The sequence below is a fragment of the Podarcis muralis genome, chromosome 5 (assembly GCF_964188315.1).
Source record: "Podarcis muralis chromosome 5, rPodMur119.hap1.1, whole genome shotgun sequence".
NCBI lineage: Eukaryota > Metazoa > Chordata > Lepidosauria > Squamata > Lacertidae > Podarcis > Podarcis muralis.
Window position 1 is genome coordinate 23068381 of NC_135659.1, and position 23258 is coordinate 23091638.

Consider the following 23258-nt stretch of genomic DNA (forward strand, 5'->3'; position numbering starts at 1 on the left):
GTACCAGGAAAATATAAAAGGTGCCCCCACCACAATTAGAAATCACTTAGCAGGTATCTGCAAATTTTGTTCCATAACTTTCTTTCTAAGGGGGCTAGAGACTTACATTTTTTTCTCAGGTGCTGGGTTGGCAACCCCTGAACCCATTTCCTAGGGATACATATGCAGAAGCCTGTATTCATGTGTGCTTCAGTATAAAAATCTATGATTTGGAACTCAAATTCTTTTATAAATCTATTTGCTTTTCTCACACTTTGGGTTCTGTGCCCCTCCAAATGCTACTTTCCTGAGAATGAAGTCCGTGTAGTAGAGAGGGGGAGGAAATTTCAAGTTTATACATTTCCCTTAACCCATGCTGAATCTAACATTCAAACCTGACGATATTGCATTCATTTTTATTTGGAATTGTCTCTTCCTCGTTCTGAATGCAGTCATTTGCTCCTACTGTTTCTGCATCGATAATACATTCAGTAATACAGCCTTTCAAACAGGCCACTTTTATTGTCCTTGAGATTCTGGCTGCTGGATGTTTTCTCTCTCCTTTGATTCCATAACGGAACGCTGCTACATTATGTTCCATTTCAAAGTCATGGAGAAGACAATAAAGAGCCATGGGAAATGGCCGCTATCATTCTAGGCTCCTGGCAGTCATAGAGGAATGTGCTGTTTGCCTTGTTCAAGCTACGTGCAGCTTGTCTTGGGTCAGTTAATGAGGAGTATGCTATGTGTATGTGCACACACCATTTTTATTTTTAAAACTATTTTTTCTGCAAGCTTATTTGCTTCCTTAGAAGATTTTCAATATGTAAGTTTTAAAAAATTGTGTTCATCCATATCCTTTTGTGCCAGTCACATGTAACGGTCAAACAACACAGAGTCTGGCAAGTGATCAGTTCCAAGTCTTCTTTCAGGGTAAATCCCTTAGGTATCCCAACAGTACAGTTTTTAGAGTACTAAGAATTTCACAGAAAATTGTATCCTTTCAGGATTTCTTGCCAAACCCTTTAGATGAGTCCAGAAGATCTGAAATATGTCAGCATTAAGGATTTAACACTTCCAACAACTTTTCTCATTTATATAGATGTAATCAGATAACGCCACTTATAGCCTCAACATTTTAATCTAATGGACAACATGCATTCTTCTGTAAATGTTTTTCAACATATATTTCACTGTCTCTGGATCAGGCACTTATAGTTTGTTAAGGGGGTGGGGAGTACTAAAAATGCAATGGCCTGCTTCCTTCCTTTTTAAATCTCCATGAAAAGTAAAAAAAAAATTATATTTCAACAGATACATAAGTTGAAATAATTGAGACAGATATTACAATGAGATAATTCTCAGCAATTACAGAGGAGAAAACTCAGTATTATAGAATACTGTTAGTTGTGATAAGAGATAGTGGGTAGGTTGACTTTTCCTTTTTACTATGCTAACAAAATGTTATTGACTCTTAGATTATAATCTTGCCCTTTATTCCTTCCATTTTTAAATGACAGTAAAATGATATACTTTTATCTAGGTCAGCTGGTCAGATATTGCTACGGAACTTGACACAAGGTAATATAGTCTGATATCAGGTAGTCCTGATCCTTTATTTAGCATATGGTAGCTAATTCCTTACCATTATTCCAATATCTCAAATTAATATTTCTGAGGATGTTCAAAAAACAACCAAGGTAATAGGTTTATTTAATTAAAGCTATCTTCCTAATCAATACAGTGGTAACTGAGACCAGAAATTTAATTCATTATTAATCACTCTGCCATTTATGATTACTATATTGTACCAAACTGAAAGCATTTTCAGGTACGGGTGATATAAGGGCTACATCTCTGTGTACAAATAAATATTAAATTCCTGTTACCCAACAGAGATTCCAAGAATCTCTATATAGCTATCATTAGTGATTCTATTAAGGAGAGACAGATATTAGAAATGTGCCCATTAGTAATTACCCTTACTCTGGGAAGTGTATATATTGATGATTCAGTTTGAAAATAATTACATTCCACATTCATAATAATTTTTCTTTTAAATATCACTGATAAATAAAGCCACTCTATTCAATTAAAGGCCTTTTCCACATCCAGAACCACTATGGCAGTTTTGGACATGGTGATATGCCATGAGGAATTCCTGAGTAGGGATGGATCTGCCAATTTTTGTTTTCTTCGTTTCTTATTTTTCCAGTCTTACATTCAGTTTGCCACATTTCTGCAGCAATTTGCAGATTTTCTTTTTTTAAAAATCCTCAAGAAATTTATTCATCATTTTAATGTGAATTCCTCCTAATAAAAATATTTTTGTATGCAGCTTTGACCAATGCACACATTTTGGCAAGCAATTTCTCATAAAGTAATACATGTTATGATGTTTTCATTTATTTATTTTTATGCGAACTTTCAGCTAATAAATACATTTTTGTAAACATTGGTTGGTTGGGAGAAGTGCACTGCAAAATTTAGATAAGTGTGAATTTTGAAGGATGGCTGTGTTTCAGTTCTCATATTGTTTCAGAAAGTGCAAATTTGATAAATTTGGCTTTAAATGTGAACTGAATTGACACCACCCCCAACAGACCCTTTCTTCAAGGATTGGGGTTGTAGTAGGCAGGCATAGAAGAAGAGGAGTTTGGATTTGATATCCCGCTTTATCACTACCCGAAGGAGTCTCAAAGCGGCTAACATTCTCCTTTCCTTTCCTCCCCCACAACAAACACTCTGTGAGGTGAGTGGGGCTGAGAGACTTCAAAGAAGTGCGACTAGCCCAAGGTCACTCAGCAGCTGCATGTGGAGGAGCGGAGATGCGAACCCAGTTCACCAGATTACGAGTCTACTGCTCTTAACCACTACACCACACGGGCAAACCCAGCCCTCCAGATGTTTTGAGAATACAATTCCCATCACCCCTGACCACTGGTCCTGTTAGCCAGGGATGATGGGAGTTGTAGTCCCAAAACATCTGGAAGGCCGAGTTTGCCTATGCCTGTACTAAGGACAATTGATCTATAAGGGGAACTGAAACATTTAGAATAGGGGTAGGTAGGGACCTCAGGACCGTGGATAAAATACAACTCTCCAGGCTGACCCTTAGGACACTAATAAGGCCACACCCTCTATCCTCAGACCATACCTCTCCCCAGACCTGTTTTGCACCCTCCTTGAGCACTTTTGCCTGGCTGGAATGTGTCCTTGAATGTGATAATGTCTGGATGAAGGATAGATGTGTGTGTGTGTAAACCTCTGGCTTTTGCATGGCTGAAATATAGTCTATATTCCATACAAAAGGTAAGAGTCACATACACCCCTTTACCCAATTTTGCTTTACCACTGGCATACAGTCCTCCTAAGGTAATGTGGCCCTTGGGGTGGAATAAGTTCCCTATCACTGATATAGCGGCTCATATTTGGGGTTGCTCCAAACAGCATTTTCTATGTTTGCATTTCAAACTTCATGCAGTCCAGCATTATTTTTCCAACAGTAGTCAGGCAGATGCCTCTAGAAATTCTGAAGCACAGCACGGATGTGACACATATCCTGTTATTCATCCAGTACCTATACTTAGAAGTGTGCTGCCTATGATCACAAGGGGATCCATTTAGCTCATCCTTGAGCTTCGAAATTGTTATACTCTAATAGCTTTACTATATTGCTCTGAAGAGCATAGTGACCTACTCCGAATAGAAAACAAAAGCTTTTACATGCTTGATACGCTTCATAATTATGGCTAGAAGTCTGTAGCCAAAAAATTGTCTAATTAATTCCAGTCAATATGCAAAATTAGAGATGAACGGTCTAAACAATGTGTCCTTTGTATTTATTGTGCACGGTGTCTGCATTTTGTATTTTGGGTGTTCCTGTCTGGGAACACTGAAATATTGTAAGAACCGGCTAAGGCAGAACTATGTCCAAGATCACCTAATGAGTCCATTGCCCAAATAGCATTAGTGGATAAAGCATATTTCACCAGTTAAGGCTGATGAGCTAGCTGTGTCCTCTGCCAGTCAAAGGACAGCTTGACCTCTGTTACCCAAATTGGTAATACTCATCTTAAAATACTAAAATGCATTGCCCATGAGGCTGCTTTTCAAAAGTGTCTCAGAAACTTCAGTTGGTCTACAGTACTGCTGCCTGGCAACCGACTGGGACTGTAATCCCCCCCCCCCCCAAGTGTTGGTTTTTTCAGGGATGCAATCTTGTATAGCGCCCCAAAATGTGTGTTTTGGGGAGCTGTGCCCCCCAAAAGCGTTTTTTTGGGGATGGGGAACTGGAGCACAAAATTGCGTGAGGTCACAGCAATCAAAATGGCCGCCATGCTCTTGCAATAAAATAGGGGGAGATGGCGTCTGAGAAGATGGCATCCTGGATTTTGGTTTCAAGGTGTTGGAGGGTATATGTTGGAGTTATCTTACAGGGGACCCTTGCTGGTATTGCATTCAAGTACTGGTTTCATTTCTGTAGGTGTGTTTTGACTAATGTATATAATGCAGTCTGGTGATGAAATATGGCAATGAATCTAATTACAAATAATGTTAGGTTTAGAGGCATTTCACTTATTTATTTTTAAATAAAAGAATGGTGAGAAAGCACACAGAAAAACTACCCATTGCAAGAAGATTAGGAAAGATTTTCTGGGTAGGACGACAATTTTCCCCCTGAAATGTTGCTGAAGACAAAGTGTGTGGGGAATTGGGAGTGAGTTGTTTCTCAGCAGTGGAGGTGGAATAAGTGTCTGATATTTTAAAGAGAAACATTCTGGGGCTTTAAGGCAGAGGTCAAAAGTCAGTGTCCGGATGGAGGATGGCTTCAGTTGCTGAAGGGTGAGGGAGAACAATCTGTATACAGTGTTACCTCGGGTTAAGTACTTAATTAGTTCCGGAGGTCCGTACTTAACCTGAAACTGTTCTTAACCTGAAGCACCACTTTAGCTAATGGGGCCTCCTGCCGCCGCCGAACCACTGGAGCTCAATTTCTGTTCTTATCCTGAAGCAAAGTTCTTAACCTGAAGCACTATTTCTGGCTTAGTGGAGTGTGTAACCTGAAGCGTATGTAACCTGAAGCGTATGTAACCCGAGGTACCACTGTATGCTTAAAAAGGACTAGGATCTTCTCAGTTGTGGCTTCCTAACTGCAGAGTGGGCTCTCCAGCAAGGTTTGTCTGGAGCCTTCATTGACATCTTTTTGGTTTGCAGCCTTTTGATAAGACTAGGGTGATATTGCTTGTTATTAGTAAGCTGCCAAAGTGAGACCTTTAGGTAACAAGCAACTAGCAAGTCTCATAAACAAACAACAAACAAACCAACAAACTCTGCTTAAAAATTCTCTAAAGTGGATTCAACAGCTAATCCAGGGCTTCTCAGTCACTACTCTTCCTCAGTATTTCTCATCTGTAAAATGAGGCCACATTTCAACTATTATATATGCAATATAGTCTATGTATGCATTCTACAGGCATTTCATGCGACCAGTCTATGGATAGTTTCACTCTTTTTATTTTCAGGAGCAATCTGTTAGCAATTTAAGAGCATATTCATTTGTCTGGCTACTCACAAGTAAGCCCTGAATGAGTTCAAGTGAACTTACCCCCACAATATTGCATTGTGGTACATTTAAGTCTAGATTCTATGGACCCTACCATTGCCAAACACATCCCTGGATGGTTGGACTCTTTCTTGTCTTTGCACTCATGCATGGGCTTGTCTTTGTTTCGTTTGTGGGATGCTGAAGGGTATGGTTAAAAGACAGGTGGTTAATCAGCTAGAAACTCAATTCAGTTGATGGCTGTACTTACAATGGAGTAAAGCCCAAATCCAAACATTCTCAGGTTGCAACCTTTCATGCATGCATGGAACTGCTGCTAAAATGACAATACTATTTGAACCTTTTGAAATCCAAATTAGGTTACAATGAATAAACAACCTTTTTGACCACAGCCAGTAACCCAAGGAAATCCGGAGCAGTTTACTCAAATGCTGCTAAACTCGGCTAATGCATGTTGAACTGATTTCATTCATTTTTATTCATGATGTTTCCTTTAAAAGCTTTTGAAGTGTTTAGAAAAGATGAGCACTCCTTTTCTTTAATGACATAGTGCAGCAGCTATAAAAATATTTTCTACCAGCACAAGGGAATTGTGAATAAACTGACAAGATCATAAGTACATAAGCCAATTCTCTTAATGAAGTTTGGAATTTAATTGGAAGAATTGTTAGATGCAGTCACTCCAAAAAGTGGCAAAAGTCCCAAAGGAATGTGATAAGCTCATGTAACTATTTTTGTTAAAAAGAAACCTCAGGTGCTGTAAATAAATGTTTCAAACCACAATGATTTTATAATCTCCCCTTAACAGTATGAAGTAGACATTATTAGGAGACTTTAGCACTGCACTATAAGTCTAGCTAAACACTTTTGATAAACATGAAATTAGACCAGCACTTTATTATATAATCATTGAATTGCAGAGTTGGAAGGGACCTAAGGGTCATCTAGTCCAACTACTGCAATGCCTTATTAACATTATATTGCTGCTTATTAACATTATGTTGTTATGATAATCACCAGCACTATTAATAGTAATGGTATTCACACATTGTAGGGAATGGTGCAAGATCGTGACTCTTTCCCCCTAAAGGCTATGCAATTGGCAGCAATGTGAAGTGTGTCTGCATCGATATGCACATAAGACCTTCACATTGGTGTTGAACGCCTTGCCGGCAGGCAAGCACTACCAAAACTTACACCAGTGTAGAGAACGTATGGCTACTGGCTGCTGATCTCCCCCCTCCTGGGGTCCTGTGAACCTTTTTAATAATTTCAATGGGCATGCCCATATTGTTCAAGGGCATGTTGGTCCCTCTCTATAATACATCCTGGGGCAGTGTGCTATCCTCTGTTATTCTCTTCCTAGGGTTTATTATTATTATTTCTTACTATATAATAAAAATGCAAGTGTGTTGTCACACTGAAGTTTGCTTTGTGGCAGGCAGGTGCTGTTGCAAACTACACTGTGATGAGAGGCAGTGAATGGATAGCCCAGGCAAGTTGCAGAGGGTCTGCCAGGACAGGTTGCAGCAGCCCTCTCCCCATCTCCACTGCCTCTTACACCTGCCAGCATGGGGCCCATGCTGCTGGAACCCAGATCTGCACACTGGCCAGTGCCACTGTCCGTCTTCCTTCTCTGTGAACTCTATCAGAAGCTGCTACCACCAACACCAGTGATCAGCATAAAGAGCAGGAAGAGAAAAGCACCTGGAAATAGCGGCCTGTCAGCCTCAGGCTCTGCATTGGTGCTGGCATGACATGGAATGGTATAGGGAAGGCACCCAGAACTGGATCTGCAGTGGCAGCAGCATCATCAAGTGAAAAGGGGAAGGCCTAACCCCTGCATGCCAATCCTTTCAACTCCTGAAGTCTGATTACACAAGTTATGTTCAGTATCTACAGACTTTCTGAACCCTTGTGAGTGTTTTGAGCCTTATGGTACTCAGTGAAACCATTGTCAATTGTGGGTCTAAAGTTTATAAATTGTGGGTCTCTGCGTCCTACACAGGGAACAAATGAATCACTTGTGCTTCTTGTTCCTCTGCACTGCATAATATTCGAACCCAATATCAGTCAGTGTTGTTTCTATCATTATATCCTTTTCTATGCAGTTACTTGGGAGAATTCAGGTATTTAAGGATCAGATGATGAAACTTCGATTGCTGTGGATGACTTCTGCTCCTCTGAGCTCAGAAATGATTGCCAAGATGAAATCCAGGGACCATTTGCTCAGATCTTCAATACAAGAACTAGTGCTTTATTCTGGAACTTAAAATATCTTTGAGTCCCTTTGCAATACATACCATTAAGCCTTTCATTTTATTTTTATGCTCTTCCCTCTGCTGGAATCTTCTGTATTTGAGCCCCAGGGCTTTGCGACTATGTCCCAGCAATAACAGTAGCTCTGTTTTTGTCCCTCACATTTAAATTTAATCCACCTCAGAGTCTGAATTAGTTACCCCAAGGGGAGGGGCTCATAGTTTACCATTCCCCCCCCTTCAGTCAACATGCCTACAATTTTACTGTGACTAAATGCTCACCATTCAGTAATCTGCCTGAAAATGTCAGTAGCTACTTATTTTCTCATTCTGTAGCTTAGGATATGGTTAAGGAAATTCTGGAGCATTTTCAGGAATACCTCTGCAAATGTATGGCCTTTCTTGAGACCAATTCAAGTCACAAAATGGGGGCCTGTAGGACCCCGAGACCCCCATTACTGATTGAAATCATTCAAATGATTTATTAAATTTAAATGAAACAGTATTCATGGCTGCTGGTAGAAACAGGAAAGGCGAAATTTCACAAGGGGCTGCCTGGGAGGCAAACATTGCTCACTGCTGAATGTACCAAACTACATTAGAAAAAGGAGAAACTAGATGTATCAGAGATGCAGGGTCTCATGGAAATCTACTAAGTGGATACACTGGTATATTAACTAGGTAGGAGCAAGAATGGGAAAAGAGGAACTCTGGTGGATAATGAAACAAGCAGAATAACAGCTTGAGGAACTTTGTTGCTTGAGATCAAAACAGACACAGGCAGGAAGGTGAGGTACACATCTAGGGGTTTGGCTGGAACATCTGGTAACTATTTTAAACAATCACATCTGAAATCCTGTACCGTATATACCTCGATTGAACTCAGTTGGACTTACTCCTGAGTAGAAATGCATAGAATTGCACTTTTTGCCAGGATCCAACTCTATGTTTTTAGGAGGGAAATCAACATAGCCATAGAATGTGCACATTCAGGCACAATGGCAAAATGCACACACTGCCAAGTCCTCTCAACCGTACTTTGGTTCAGAAATCTTGCGAAAGGAAATTAATGCAGCTTATAGATGCATTTCAAATCGGGATGGGAAATGGCAAGATAGTTGGAAGAGGCATAAACATGAAAGTGCTCACATGAGGCTGAAGGTGCACAAATGAGCACACAGAAACGGCCACGCATGTACATAGAAATGCCCTAGCATGGATACAGCCTAAACCTGAACCCAGACAAACTAAGCTCAGAGCTGACTTTAGTTTAGGAAAACGAGTCAATGTCAAACCATAGTTTAGCATCCTGGCTTGATCCCCTTAATAGCCGCAGATAAGATGAGCCACTTAAATGAAATAATACACTGCGATTCATCGAAAACATAAGTGAAAGTTTATGAGCTCATCTGAATAGCCACAGAGGGGAGGGGAGGGGGAAGGCATGAGCACAAAGCTCCAGTTCATAACGCAAAATGATAGTTTAGCATTACATCTGAACCAGATGGTTATGTTTTCAGGCACAATAGTAACTTGTGGGGGCACTTCGATATCTTCTGGTGGAGTCCTTAGCTAGAATTTTCCACATGCTGCCTTACAATCAAATTTCTGGAGCAAACTTTTCCATTAATCAGTCATTCAGGGGCTGAAAAATTGCCTTTTCATTAAACAGTTCAATAGGAAAAGCTTTCTTGCAGTTTATTCACATTGTCTAGCTTTTAAAATTCTCTCTACAGTCGGCAGTGGACAGAGTGAAAGAAGCCCTCTCCTGTCTTCCTTCCATTTCTATTCTCACTCAGCCAGACTTTATTTATGCATTAGTGGACCTTTTTCAGCCATTAGGACCATCTTGCTCCTGAAGTTAATTAACACAAGTGCCATAATTTAGTACACTTAATACTACTTGATGCCCTTTAATGTACCTTCCATTAGTGATATTATTGTAGTATTACCCTGTAAATTAAAATGAGATCAAGATGAAGAGAGACTCTCTTTAATTAAGGCACTGGCACACTGAACTCGCCTGTTATTCACCCGAGAAAATCGCCTTGATTTAGTGAAGCAGGCCGTCCATAAGTCAGAATTAGTTTACGTGGATTATTAGGTTTCCCAAATAATAGCAGCACAATAGGGTTGCCGAAATTGCTAACAGCCACATTTTGTCTTTTTTGTTTTGTTTTGTTTTACTCATTTTCTTAATAAACACACAATGAAAGGTAGCAAATGGAAGTTGAATAAACAACTTGTAATGGAAGAACTGAAGTGTTTATCATGAGAACGCAGGGTTTCGTCCTCGGTGCAATATGCATTAGACTCATTTCACAGCAAAATGCAGCTGGATAAGAAAACAAATTGTATATTAAGTGGGTAGGTTTCCCAGCTTTAATGCACCAGAAAAGATTTTGCGTAACTGCTCTTATACTGAATGCAGTAGCTTTCATATCAAAATCACCTCCTTTCTCCCTCCCTTTCTACATCTTCAAAGGCCAGTGGAAGCAAATAGCATAATTTTCAAATTATCTATTTGGTTCCTGGATTGTTTCATTATTATTGGGCCTCCTTCTTCGCAGACTGAACTGTTTTGCAAATATGGAATGCAGTTGAATTTCAAATCTACTTAAGTCAACTGATGTTTCCCCATATATACAGTATTGAGCTCTTTTCATCTGCACATTTGGTTTTTAATCTTGGGTTTCTGTTTGGCACCACAGCCACTTTCCCCTTCCAACAGGGCATTATCAGTTAGGGCTTCCTTTTAATTGAATTGTACCTCCAGTCATCTCTACATACCCAACAGAATCTGGGTGCAAACCTTGGATAGTGATAAGTATTATTTGTTTCTTTAAACCTGCTCAAGATCCCAAATGTACAAGAAACCCATAATATATCTCACCAAGGCAAATCTTGCATTTGGATATGGATAGAGGGACATCAGAGAGTTCAATCCATCACCTTGAAATGAGATAGACAGCAAAATTCTCCTAACTATGGTTTGTTTGGTGCAGGTGCAGATCCACTTCAAATTGGCTTGTATATTCAGATGGGCTTAACCATGGTTAGTGCAGCACTAAATGACAGCAGGAAGTTAAAGTTAACAAACAATGGCAAACAAACAACAGGGTTATAGGTCTGTTAGGGCTCGAGTGGTCAAGCTCTTATTAAGTCACCCAAAACAGGAACAACAGAGCTGTGATGGTTCTGGTAATTCTTCTCTTTTAAGATGCTCTGGTGTTGCTGCTTGTCTCAGCTCCCATCCCCAAGTCAGTCAGCAGTCAGCAGATTCTCAATGCAAAACTAACAGCCCTTTAGGAAGCTCTGCAATCAAGTGGGCAAGACCCACAGAAAAGTTCACATCTGCCTTGCATCTCAATCCTCTTCCTATCAGCCATGGAGATACAGGGCACCAGCCCCAGTCCTTCTTGGATATGATCACCTCCACAGGCAGTGGCAGAGCCAGACTCTTCCAAGCTGGCAGCACAGCATGCAAGCAAACCTCTGTGGCCAAGTTACATGTTAAATTAAAATCACGATTCGATTTCATGAATCTCTTGTTATTTTTAAACTGCAGCCACGGGGTGGGAGTCTCAGTGAAAAACACTCCCCCAGAAGCTAGTATTTGCTGTAGGAAGGAACCTGTTCTTGGCACCGGTGACAGATTCCACCCTGCAGCAATTCAGAGTCGGGGAGCAATGATGGTTTCTGATGGGACTGTGGCATGGGGGAAAGGGTCAGCCCACTTTCACAATCACAAAGGTCCCAATTAACTGTAATGCCTGTTATTAAAGACAACAACGCACTAATCAGATCGCACATTTAAGGAAACATGTAGTTTGACCCACTATCTTAACACTGTGACCACAGATAGTGCCTACACATACGTGGCAGCCTCCCCACTCCCGCCAGATGCCACCTGCCCCCCCCCCCCAAATGTCAGGGCAACAGAGCGGGGTCAGTGGAGATGGCTATGTTTTCCTGCTCCAGAGTTTCTGATAAAAGATTTCTGTAATAACAGGTTTTAACTTTTTGTGTTCTCCACTCCTCATTCTAAATTTCTGACCTGCGCATCTTGACCCTTGAACTTGCGTGGGGAAATAATACAGATTCAAGTGAGCTGGAGGTTTTGTTATCTGAGGCTAATTGATTGTGTATACAAGCCCTAAAAGAACCGGAGAGGATTTATCCAGGTACGTGGTGGGTAGGAGTCAGAAGGAAGCCCCCAGATCTCCAGAGTAGCATCTTCTAGCAGTCATCCGGGTGAAATATAAAGCTTGCCATCTTTCATGAGGAATGACAGAGGCATCACAGCTTGCTCTTCTTTTGAAGCCGTGAGAGCAACCAGGAGCGAAAGCCATCCTTTCGCTACTTATGGGGGAATAGATTAAGCTCTTATCAGTGAAAGGGAGGCAAGGATCCAGATGAGTTGCAAGAGGGGGAAACTCTGCAAGAGGTGCTTTATCAGCACTGGTTGAGCAAAAAATTCACACGAATTTAATCTGCCAGGATAGGATTACATAGAAGATAACCCCTTTGTAATGTGTGTGTCCGATTACCGGTGGATTTAGCCAACAAGCAACACCATTAGATAAATTCTCTGAACTGTCACACTTAATTTTTAGAGCCAATTTGCTATGGGATTACTGAGAGGGTTTAAAAAAAAAAAAAGAGCTGTCTTTCAGAAGGCTTTTAATTTTAATTCCCTTGCAATAGGCTTCCTCTCTTTCACTCTCTCTTGTTTGACTCCTAATTATTATTAGGAAACAACCCTTTGCAGCAGGAGTACGGAAGTGTCTTTGAGCAATGGGAGAGTGATTAGTTCTCTTGTTTGTGTATGTATAGGAGGGTGCAATTCAGACTTCCGTACACCCAGGAAGAGTTAAAAATGTGCTGTAAACATTTTTGTGGCCTCGCTGAACCCTAAAACAATTCTCCTATTTGAATCCAAATATTTACCTTAAAATATCCAGTGGTTGAGGCCCTTTGACAGGAATAGAGTGAGCAAAATATACAAAATGAATGAAGGGATATTGTTCCTCCAACGGGTATAAAAGAGAGATCTCTAGAAAACATTACCATTCACCACCCAAACAATAGCTGTGCATTTAAATAACAATTACGAATCCAAAGGCATTTTACCAGTGTTGTGACATTTCAAATTAATAACTGCTAATGCGTGTTAGAGAAAGGGCACGAGGAAAACAAACTGTGACACCAGCTATTCCCTCCCCGCCCCAAATTCAAATTATTTCTTCTCATTAAGAACACAATTTCTTTGTGAAGCTGTGTTGATAGGTTCAGGCCTGACTTGCTGCCTGCCGTATGTTTTATTTATACGCTAAGTGATAAAAAGATAAGCAGACATTTGTACTGAACTGAATTTATTTCACTAAACCAAGACTGTGGTGTTAACAGGGCTTTTTTTTCAGCTGGAACTCACCAGAACTCAGTTCTGGCACCTCTCAGGTGGGCTCCATTGCCATTGTAAGAGAACAATGGAGGTGTTCATGGCGAGTTCAGGCACCTCTTTTTCTAGAAAAATAGCACTGGGTGTTAATATCTAAAAATCAAGCAAGCTTTTGTTACACTTCGAAGAAGAAAAATCATCCAAGCTTAATCTCTGGGGTGAGCTGTGACCACAGGAGCACAGGAAGTAGTTTCTGCCACTAAATTGGGAGTAGCAACCTGTCTACAAGTAGGCTCTAACTGCTTGACAGGAAAAACCTCCAAACCAAGCACCTGAGGGCATGCAGCGTTACATCAGTTTGGAAGGTTCTGATGGCCACAAACGCTGTCACAGAAGGAAGTAATGAGGTAGCAGTTGGGAACCTCCAACCCTTCGTCCTAATCAAACCTACTAGGCTTCTCTATTTGGCCCATGAGGCCATTTTGGCCAAGCCTTGGCCACCTGCCCTACCATTGAGGGTCAAATATGATATCAAGCAAAGAGGTTTTCCAGGCACCATTGATAAGTGGATCCCTTGCCCATATCACCTCTGGCAGCTGTTCTTAAACAGTACCTCTGCAACGGGTGCAGAAGGCAACCTCTGGTGTACTAAGACTGCTAGATGATATTATGTGTGTGCTGGGTTTTGGTATATGCACTGTTAAAAGGCTACCAACCATGCAGTAGAACTAGGGTCTTGGCACTCTGTGTTCCTTTCCTCACTGTTACCAGTGCTTAGGAGTGGGCCATAGGATTATGAATTCATGTATAAAGACTGAACAGGAGTTTGGAGAACGATCATAAAATCAATTATTGATTGCTGATAACTGCACTTACTGGACACTGCCTTTGTCATGTCCAGCCAGTTTTTGGATGGTTGTGTATAATCAGCTATCAATATACTGCATTAAGGCCTTTCTTCGAGTTTAAAAATGATTGAGAATCCACTCTATTTTTAAAACGAAAGGAAAATTATAAGTGATAGCAGGACTCAGCAAAGGAGACTGATGAAGATTTGCCGAATGAATATCTGCCTCTAACAACTGGGTGTATGGACATGGTTCCCAAGGTGAGATTCAGAGTACTGCACATGAGCAGTGCAGGATACGGAACCAGCACACATGAAATCCAGGAGCACTGCACAGTTTGGATGAGGTCAGCCCTTCCTTCTCATTCATCTACTGAGAATACACAATCCCTTCTTCTCACCAGGGTCACAGTACATGTTCATTATCTGCACATGACTAGTTACACAGAACACTTTCATCATATATTTCACCTTTAGGGCTTGTGAAAGTACAATAATCAAGCAAGAGCCAAGCAATGAATGAATGAATGAATGAAGAAGAAGAAGAAGAGTTTGGATTTGATATCCCGCCTTTCACTCCCTTTTAAGGAGTCTCAAAGCGGCTAACATTCTCCTTTCCCTTCCTCCCCCACAACAAACACTCTGTGAGGTGAGTGGGGCTGAGAGACTTCAAGGAAGTGTGACTGGCCCAAGGTCACCCAGCAGCTGCAAGTGGAGGAGCGGAGACGCGAACCCGGTTCCCCAGATTAGCAGACTACCGCTCTTAACCACTACACCACACTGGCTGAATGAATGAATGAATGAATGAATGAATGAATGAGAGAGACATGTCTCTCTCTATATGCCTGGCTAATCTCTTTGTGGAAAGATGCTAAGGCAGCCTTTAAACCAGTGGTGTCAAACCTGTGTCCCTGCCAATGGACTTCAGCTTCCATCAGACCAGTCAGCATGGTCAATGGGCAGGGATGATGGCAGTTGACAGTCCAACCACAACTGGAGGGCCACAGGTTCCCTATCCCTGCTTTTTAACACCGTTCCTGAGAAGTGCTTTCTTGGAAGTTCATCCCACAATACAGTTTTAATATTTAAAGGCCTGTACCCATGTGGGTGGGGCTAAATGGGTGGATCATTCTTGTGGGATCAGCACCATGGGAATGAATCAGTGTTTTCCATAGTGCTCCTGCACTATACAATGAGCACTGCATGTTAAGAACTCATTGAGATTTTAAAAAAGTTTGATCATTCTGTGCCAGTCGGGAGCAGGGAGCAGTTGAGAAATCAGAACAGTAATATTGTTTCCAGATATTTACTATGACAAGGATTAGCATGAATAGATGTCAGCTCTACCCTTATGGTGATAAATGAAGGCTTGGTCTGAGGCAAGGCAAAATGTTTTCCTAACACTGGACTGCCATTGCATGAGTTTAGTCACATTTACAGGCAATTCTGAGCAATTGAACGTTAGCCATACTGTGATACCTGAGCCCTATTCTTAAGAACATTTACTTAGAAAACCACCCACACTTGGATTTGTTTGTCCCTGGCACAACAAAATTCCAGGTATTTGAGCATTTCCCCTTGATATTTTAAGCTTGAATGAAAATGAAGTACTACAGCAGCAAAAAGAGAGTACCAAAAGTTAACAGATTATCAGTACGGCCAATATACTTTCCAGACGGTAAGGAGAGGAGGGGAGGGAATCAAACTATTGCTGAGCACTTGCTAGATTCTAGAAACAAAGAGAATCTATTATAAGTAAATCACATTTCCCTGGCACTGAATTCTCCATTTTGGAGATGTTGGTCAAGTGTGCTTCGCCATCTTTACCCACACACTTAGAAACACAATGGTTGCTTCTATGACACTGGTAGTTGTGCTAGTGTCATGAGCCTCCAACTGGAATGACTGGCAGCAGTCCCTCTTCTGACCACTTTGTCACCTTTCATATATTCTTTCAAATCTAAAAATTCTGTATGAGCCTGAGCCATTCCAACACCACATTAAAATGTTTAGGCATCTCTTCAAACAGAGCTAAAATAAGCACTAGAGTAGCCTAACACTGACTTGGAGTATCTGAAAGGTTCTTCATCCTCTCATGAATTAATATGTAGTCTAATCCTCCAGGGAATTCCCCTGTCCATGCCTCATTGACACAAATACACATAAACAGAGTAGGTTAGACCCGAGACTGTTCTCTCAGTGGTGGCCAAAATCTGTCACCTTGCTGCATAGTAAGTAATGCCATGTCTGCTCCCATCAAGGGAAACACTCTTGTCATTGGGAAACCATTTAAACTTTTCTATTCCTCACTTTCACTGGAGATTTCATGTTTCTCTTACAAGTGCAAGAGTTCTCCCCTTCCATCTATAAGGTGGGGGGAAAGGCAAACAAGTTACCTCTATAGAAAACATGTCTCTCCATCCCTTCCAATATCTGAGAAAAGCTAGATACTAGTGGCACTGGAAGGAGCTAATTCCAAGCTTGTGTACAGTGAGCAACAAAACAGCAAACCTGCTGTGGTCACCTCATAAACAGAAAGGTGTTAACCAAGTTAAAGAGAAAATCCAGTTGTAAACCAAGCAACTGGTGCTTGCAAAGCAAAATTTCTGCAGAAACCCATATCAAAGTGCAAGTCTTCAAAATTATAGTGTGCTGGTTGGTCTAACCCAGGGATGAGAAATCGGTGGCTGTCCAGATATTATTTGTTCCCAGCTCCCATCATCCCTGACCATTGACCATGCTAGCTGGGGCTAATGGGAGTTGGGAGTCCAACAACATGGTGGCGGGTGGGTGGGTGGGGCTCAGGTTCCCCATCTGAAGTTGAAACCTAGCCTTACAAATTATCAAGTTGCAACCATGTAGAGGTACAAAGAATTTTCTCAACATGGCTAACAATTCAAATTCCAGTGGAAATTGCTACTGTCTTTAGAAAGGGGAGGAAAGATGGAAGCTTGCCATCACACACAGTGTTTAAAAAGCAAATGAAAATGCATTTGTTTATTTTGTCTTACCTTCCAATTACTTTTATGTCTGAGATTGCATAAAAGTAGCGTGTCAAGTGCTGTGGATCCACATATATTTCCCCTGTTGCTGGCCTGAGCAGTCTTATCCTTAAGTCTGTGACCGTAAAGAAATCTCTTAGGTTCTTGGTTGTGTCGAGCTGCCCATAGAGAGAAGCCATATTATGGAGCCGAGGCCCAGCAAAAAACGCAAATCTGTCCTTAATCTCAAAGTGGAGGATTTTACTGTTTGCCATGTACCCCATAGAATATTCTTCTGTGCAAATGATTTCTAGGACAGTTTGTTGGGACAAATCCCTCACTGTTTTTGGTTCCATGTTGAAAGCATTTAAACAATCTGTAGCGTAATACTGATATGGCTGCCACGTCCGACCATAGTCGAGGGACTTCTCCAGGATCATTAGGTCTGGGCGGCCAGATTCAAAGGTGATGACTATGTTGTCCGTTAGCTCGATGGTTTTGTTCCAGTACAGGGTGATGTTCACAAGGAGAGGCTGGGGGTAACCCTTCCAAGTGGTAGACTGCCAATAGGTGGAGGGATACCTTCCTTCAGCATCAAACATCAGTTCAGGCGGATGCGCCAGTTCATCAATGGCTGCATCACACTCATTGCACATGTAGGGATTTCCCTGGAAAGAAGGGGAAAAAACAGCTGTAAGAAGGATGGCCGCTTGGATGAAATGATTATGAGAGTGTAGTCAGTTTCACAGGTTATAGCTATTGGTTTATTCAACTTCCAAATAACTGGCAAAAGGTTGCATGCCAGAGGCATGGGAGATTTAGACCTTTGGAGAGTCTCTTCACTATAAAACAAAAACGAAATAACTGTTAATCATTATTTAACCTGCCCAAGAAAAACTACACAAGATATCTATGACTTGCTGCAACTGCAGGGACCCCTGATTTTCATCAGAGCAGGAGCGGGAGGGTGTGCTCTTAACACAGTCTCTGATGCCCACCATTTTCTCAGTGTAAAGTTCTTCCCCAAAAGAGCAGCGGGTGGGTTGGGAAACAGTTTGGAGGAATGGACTGGGAAAATGGCCTTGGAGGAAAGGGCTAATGTCACTGCAGCAAACCAGGGGGCTCCTGCAGTTGCTTTAAGTAAGAAATCAAACAGTTGGGGGAGATTAGCTCACAGATCTCCCACATCTGATGTAGCCTGGCCCTCAGTGTATCAGAAACCATGTGGGTGTTCAGGAGCTTACATTCTTTGTGTACAGTGATACCTTGTGTTACAAACGCTTCGGGTTACAAGCTCCGCTAACCTGGAAGTAGTTACCTGGGGTTGCGAACTTTGCCCCAGGATGAGAACGGAAATCACGTGGCAGCAGGGGGAGGCCCCATTAGCGAAAGTGCGCCTCAGGTTAAGAATGGTTTCTGGTTAAGAATGGACCTCTGGAACGAATTAAGTTGGTAAGGTAAAGTTAAAGGGACCCCTGACCATTAGGTCCAGTCATGACCGACTCTGGGGTTGCGGTGCTTTATTGGCCGAGGGAGCCGGCGTACAGCTTCCGGGTCATGTGGCCAGCATGGCTAAGCCACTTTTGGCGAACCAGAGCAGCACAGTGAAACACCGTTTACCTTCCCGCCGGAGCGGTACCTATTTATCTACTTGCACTTTGACGTGCTTTCGAACTGCTAGGTTGACAGGAGCAGGGACCGAGCAACGGGAGCTCACCCCGTCGCGGGAATTCGAACAGCCAACCTTCTGGAGGAGTTTGGATTTGATATCCCGCCTTTCACTCCCTTTAAGGAGTCTCAAAGCGGCTAACATTCTCCTTTCCCTTCCTCCCCACAACAAACACTCTGTGAGGTGAGTGGGGCTGAGAGACTTCAAAGAAGTGTGACTGGCCCAAGGTCACTCAGCAGCTGCATGTGGAGGAGCGGAGACGCGAACCCGGTTCCCCAGATTACGAGACTACCGCTCTTAACCACTACACCACACTGGCTCCTATGCATTCTGATCAGCAAGTCCTAGGCTCTGTGGTTTAATCCACAGCGCCACCCGCATCCCTAAGAGGTACCACTGTATTATAGATATTTATTGACATAAACAACCAACTGATGCCTGCTCAGTGTTATATATGCAGATACTGGATATGTTAACTGGCTAATAGAACTAACCAGTGACTATACATTGATGACTGGAGTGGCAATCATGTGCCATCTGTTCTAGTATGATGGATTTTAAATGTAAAAGCACCCGTGAAATGTAAGAAGCTGTCTTATACTGATTCATTATACTGACTGGCAGCAGTTCTCCAAGGTTTCAGACCAGGGTCTTTCTCAACCTTACCTGGAGATGTCAGGGATTGAAACACAGATGTTTGGTACGGAAACAAAATGCTCAGCCACAAATGATGCTCTTTTGAATTCCTGCAGTAGAGACCCAACCAATGTATGCCCAATAATGAAATTGCCCTTAAAAACTCAATGTCCATTTTTGCAACACATCAGTGGCTACAGCTATTGCATTTGCAAATAGTCTTTCCTTTCTGTTAAGGAGTGGATTTCCAAAATCTGAACAAGAATAGTCCTGCTTTGTCTTTTTCTTAAATAAAGCCTTCCTCCACAGTTATGTGGTTAGCAAATTTTAATGTTAGCCTTACTGAGGTTTAAGAGGAACAAAGTTTTTATTTACCATGAATGAGTTGCTGGTAATCAACTCACCCCCCCCCCCCCAAGGAACAATGAACAAGTGCCTAACAGCTCAACAGCCCTTGATTCTTTTTAGAAATATGCTCAGTAGTGAAGCTAGGAATGTTTCTTTCTTCTTTAAATCACAAGTGCATTGCCCAAGAAGAGCAGTGCAAAACAATGGTCCCTTCTAGGGCAAATGCATCCAGATAAGCCATACAGACTGTATGCATTCCTCTGTAAAACAATACCCACTGTGGCATTTTGGATTCCTTTTGTCCCTTGGCCTCAAATATGTCATGCTTAACTGTGTGCCTGTTTGGTGATGTCTTCCTTTAAAGACCTTTACACTGCTCACCACAAATCATTTTGTTGTGCCGCAGACTACAAGCTCAGGGGCTTGATCCGGACATCTGCTACCCTATTACTTACAAACTAGCAGAGTACTTCATGTAAGACTTATTTCTCTCTCCCTCTCCTTCTCTCCCTCCCTCCTGCCCTCCAGTAGATGCTGGCTCCAATTTATCAGGACAAGATAATCCAGCACCACTTGATTAGGGAGGTGGGCGATGACATCAACTCTGTAACTGGACTGCTCCTGAGGTGGCGGCTGGAGATATGAACTGCACGTTTATATATAATCTTGCCAATAAGCGGGCAGCTTTTACTGGCGCTTTCCCTCCGTGGCAAGGTGAAAGTGAATTATTCTCCTCTTGACCTTTCGATGCATTAACTCGAGAGCTGCCACCTTTGCCTTTCGCTCCAAAAGGCTATCTTGTTTGGAGGCTGGGGTGGCTCAAAAAATGCTACTCCAAGAGCATCACAATGGGCTAAATCATGTCTCTTAAATCATCTGTATATCAGTTCAGCTTCTGGCAGCTCAAATCCATGATAAGTGCTGTTGCAGCTAAATACCGACCCTATTAGAGGCAAGGAGAGCACAGAGACTGCTCTGCTTACTGCTATAGAGAGGGGGTGAGATGACTTTGTGCCATCATATGGGCAAGTTTTTATTGGCCCATAAGATCCACTGGCTGTTGCAAAATCAAGCATAAGAAGGACTGCACACATGTCTACCTGCCCTGGACAAACCTGTTACCTGGGCCATTAAAAGCAAGGCAAGAAAATAGTTGAAGAAGATGACTGTGAAAAAGCTTATACTTTGGAATCAGTTGGAAGGGGAAAACAGCCTTGCAAATAAGTCCATAAAGGCTACTAGCCCAGAAGCATTTTTGCCAGTCCTTCTGTACTCACAGTAAGAATTCAGTTCACGCTGAGAGCCTGGAAAAAAGAAACCAACCCTCTTCCAATTTACAAAGGCTTCCTTGCCTGCAGAATAGCGGGTTGCCTCTTGTGCACTGCCAACCATGACGAAGCATAGATCCAGAAAAGAGGACAAAGGAGGCTGTCTGCTTTGTATAAAATTTGCATGTGGTAATTATATGTATAGATGCAAATTAAGAAATACTTATTGCAATTTAAACAGAAGTACAGGATATACCAGCATTGTAGAGAAGACTTGTTTGCTATCTAGGTACTGATAACTGTTGATGAGCAACTTCAATGACCTTGATGTTTTCTGTTCTTAGTGTTCATTGTCTTGAAACAGGACCGCCCTAGAGGATTCCTTCAAATAGAGAGGTCTGTCCTCTGATAGCCCTTCAAACATGACAACCTACTGCAGAATGGGAGGGGAGGAGAAGGTCCCAAGTCCTGCAGGCAGGAAGGTTCCAAGGCCAGTTTCCTGCACATGTGCTATAGGAATCTTACATAGGGGTCTGATCCTTTACCTGGGCATAACAAGTGCTGCTCCTAGGATTTCCCACCTGCAAAATATGAGCTTGACTTGCTCACAGGATTTTATTACCCTGCATTACAAATCATAACAGGGTTTACTCATGCAGGTGTTTAAAGGTGTCTGAGTCCAACAAATAAAATTTGAATGCTGCAGGGTGGTTCTTGATAATAATTTAATGACTTTGGATTTTTGGATTGAGACATGGAAAGACTACGCTGCTGGAGACACTACTTTCTCAGAAGCTGGGAAAGGTCTGTAAAGGGATGGAACGTTGTTTTCCTGGAATTCTTTTTCTTGAAATGATCCTGTTTTAGATGGTCTATAAAGACTTTAACAAAAATCCAGGCACACATTTGATTAATATCACCTCTGTGCTGTTCTTCACCTATGTTTGTCATCTTACTGCTCCTTTTTGCTCTATTTCTATTTTTGTATCAGTATTAATGTTCTTGTATGCTTCTTTGGGTGGATTTTTGTGTAGAAAAGTGGGATAAAAATGAACTAAGCATACATTTTAAAAGGAGCATTGACAGATTTCTTCCAGGACTTGTCCTAAAGTCTTGAGGTCAACAGGTTGTAACCAAGAAAGTCATACTCAAAGTAGATCCATTGAAATCATTGATTGCAATGGATCTACTCTGATTATGACTTCATTGGATACTACCCAACATTTCCAGAAGATGCCAAAATTTCTGCAAACAACATTGTATATTTCAGAGAATTGAATATTAGTTACTGAGAGGGTTAACCACAGTTCCATCTTTTTCATTGCAAGAAATTTCTGTTCTAATTACTGTGAGTTCTTTTTTCATATCTTGGTAGGGGAATAATTCTCTAGATAATTAATCTTTCCCTTTTCCACCCTGTGTAATTACTATCGTATTTCTTCCCATCTCCTAACCTTAGGGCTTTGGAGCTTTTCAATCATCCCCACTGTGTGATCCCAGTCTCCAATAATGGCTTCTCCCCTGGTCACCAGGTAAGTTGCAAGATTTATATTCATGTCAGTTTCAAGGAAATCAACTCATCCTGCCATTCCCCAGAGCAGTGGTTCCCAACCTTTTCGGCATGGTGACCCACTAATCAAAAGTTACTTGGTACATTGATTTTTGGACCTGCGGTCTTTGGCAGTTGCCGGTTTCATGTATTTTAACTGTAAGGTTGCCTATTTTATAACTTAAGGCCCCCATTAATGTGAGATTTGTTGAAATATTTATAGTACTTTCAAAGTTATTCAGGTTTAAAAAAAATAAAATAAAGGGAGGGCATGAACACCAATAATCTGACTGCAGGATGTTACTTCATAATGACTTCATGTTGTAATTTGCCAATGATTAGGTACCTTTCCTCCTCTAAGTTACAACCTTCCCTCTTGACTCCACACATTTAAACAAGTCCAGAACAGTCTATGTCTCTTAAATTCTATGTCTGACCATGCATGCCTTCCACTTCAAGCTTACCACAGAAGTCAGCTATGTTCTCCTGAACCTGAATGTGGAGATCAGGCTACTGATCCCCATCCCACAAACATATGATATCGTTGTTGCTCCAGGCTCCTGCCCTCTTTGCACACAAAAAAATTTCCCCTCTTTTTCTCTGTTTGCTGATGCCAAACTGGGCAGTTTATCCCTTGTATTCAGCAGAAAGGATCTACCAGTCAACCCCTGCTCCCTTAGCTTAAAAGGGATTGCGGAAGGAATTGAATCTCTTTTACCCCCACCAAAAGAAAATCTCTAGACCTGTTGTCTGCAA

General features: G+C 41.7%; 1 protein-coding gene and 1 long non-coding RNA gene across 9 annotated transcripts in view; one reads left to right on the top strand and one right to left on the bottom strand.

The window, feature by feature from the left end:
- NTNG1 (netrin G1) overlaps window positions 1–23258 on the bottom strand; it is a 206281-nt gene that overhangs the window by 106443 nt on the left and 76580 nt on the right. For all 8 annotated transcript variants that reach the window (XM_028732631.2, XM_028732635.2, XM_028732634.2 and 5 more), the window contains exon 3: window positions 17063–17700. In XM_028732631.2, the coding sequence (XP_028588464.1) occupies window positions 17063–17700 (638 nt within the window). The remainder of the gene's footprint in view (window positions 1–17062; window positions 17701–23258) is intronic.
- Window positions 1–23258, top strand: part of LOC114598688 (uncharacterized) — a 50191-nt gene that overhangs the window by 212 nt on the left and 26721 nt on the right. Inside the window, exon 2 of the long non-coding RNA XR_003707129.2 lies at window positions 22413–22485. This is a non-coding gene — a long non-coding RNA (uncharacterized LOC114598688). The remainder of the gene's footprint in view (window positions 1–22412; window positions 22486–23258) is intronic.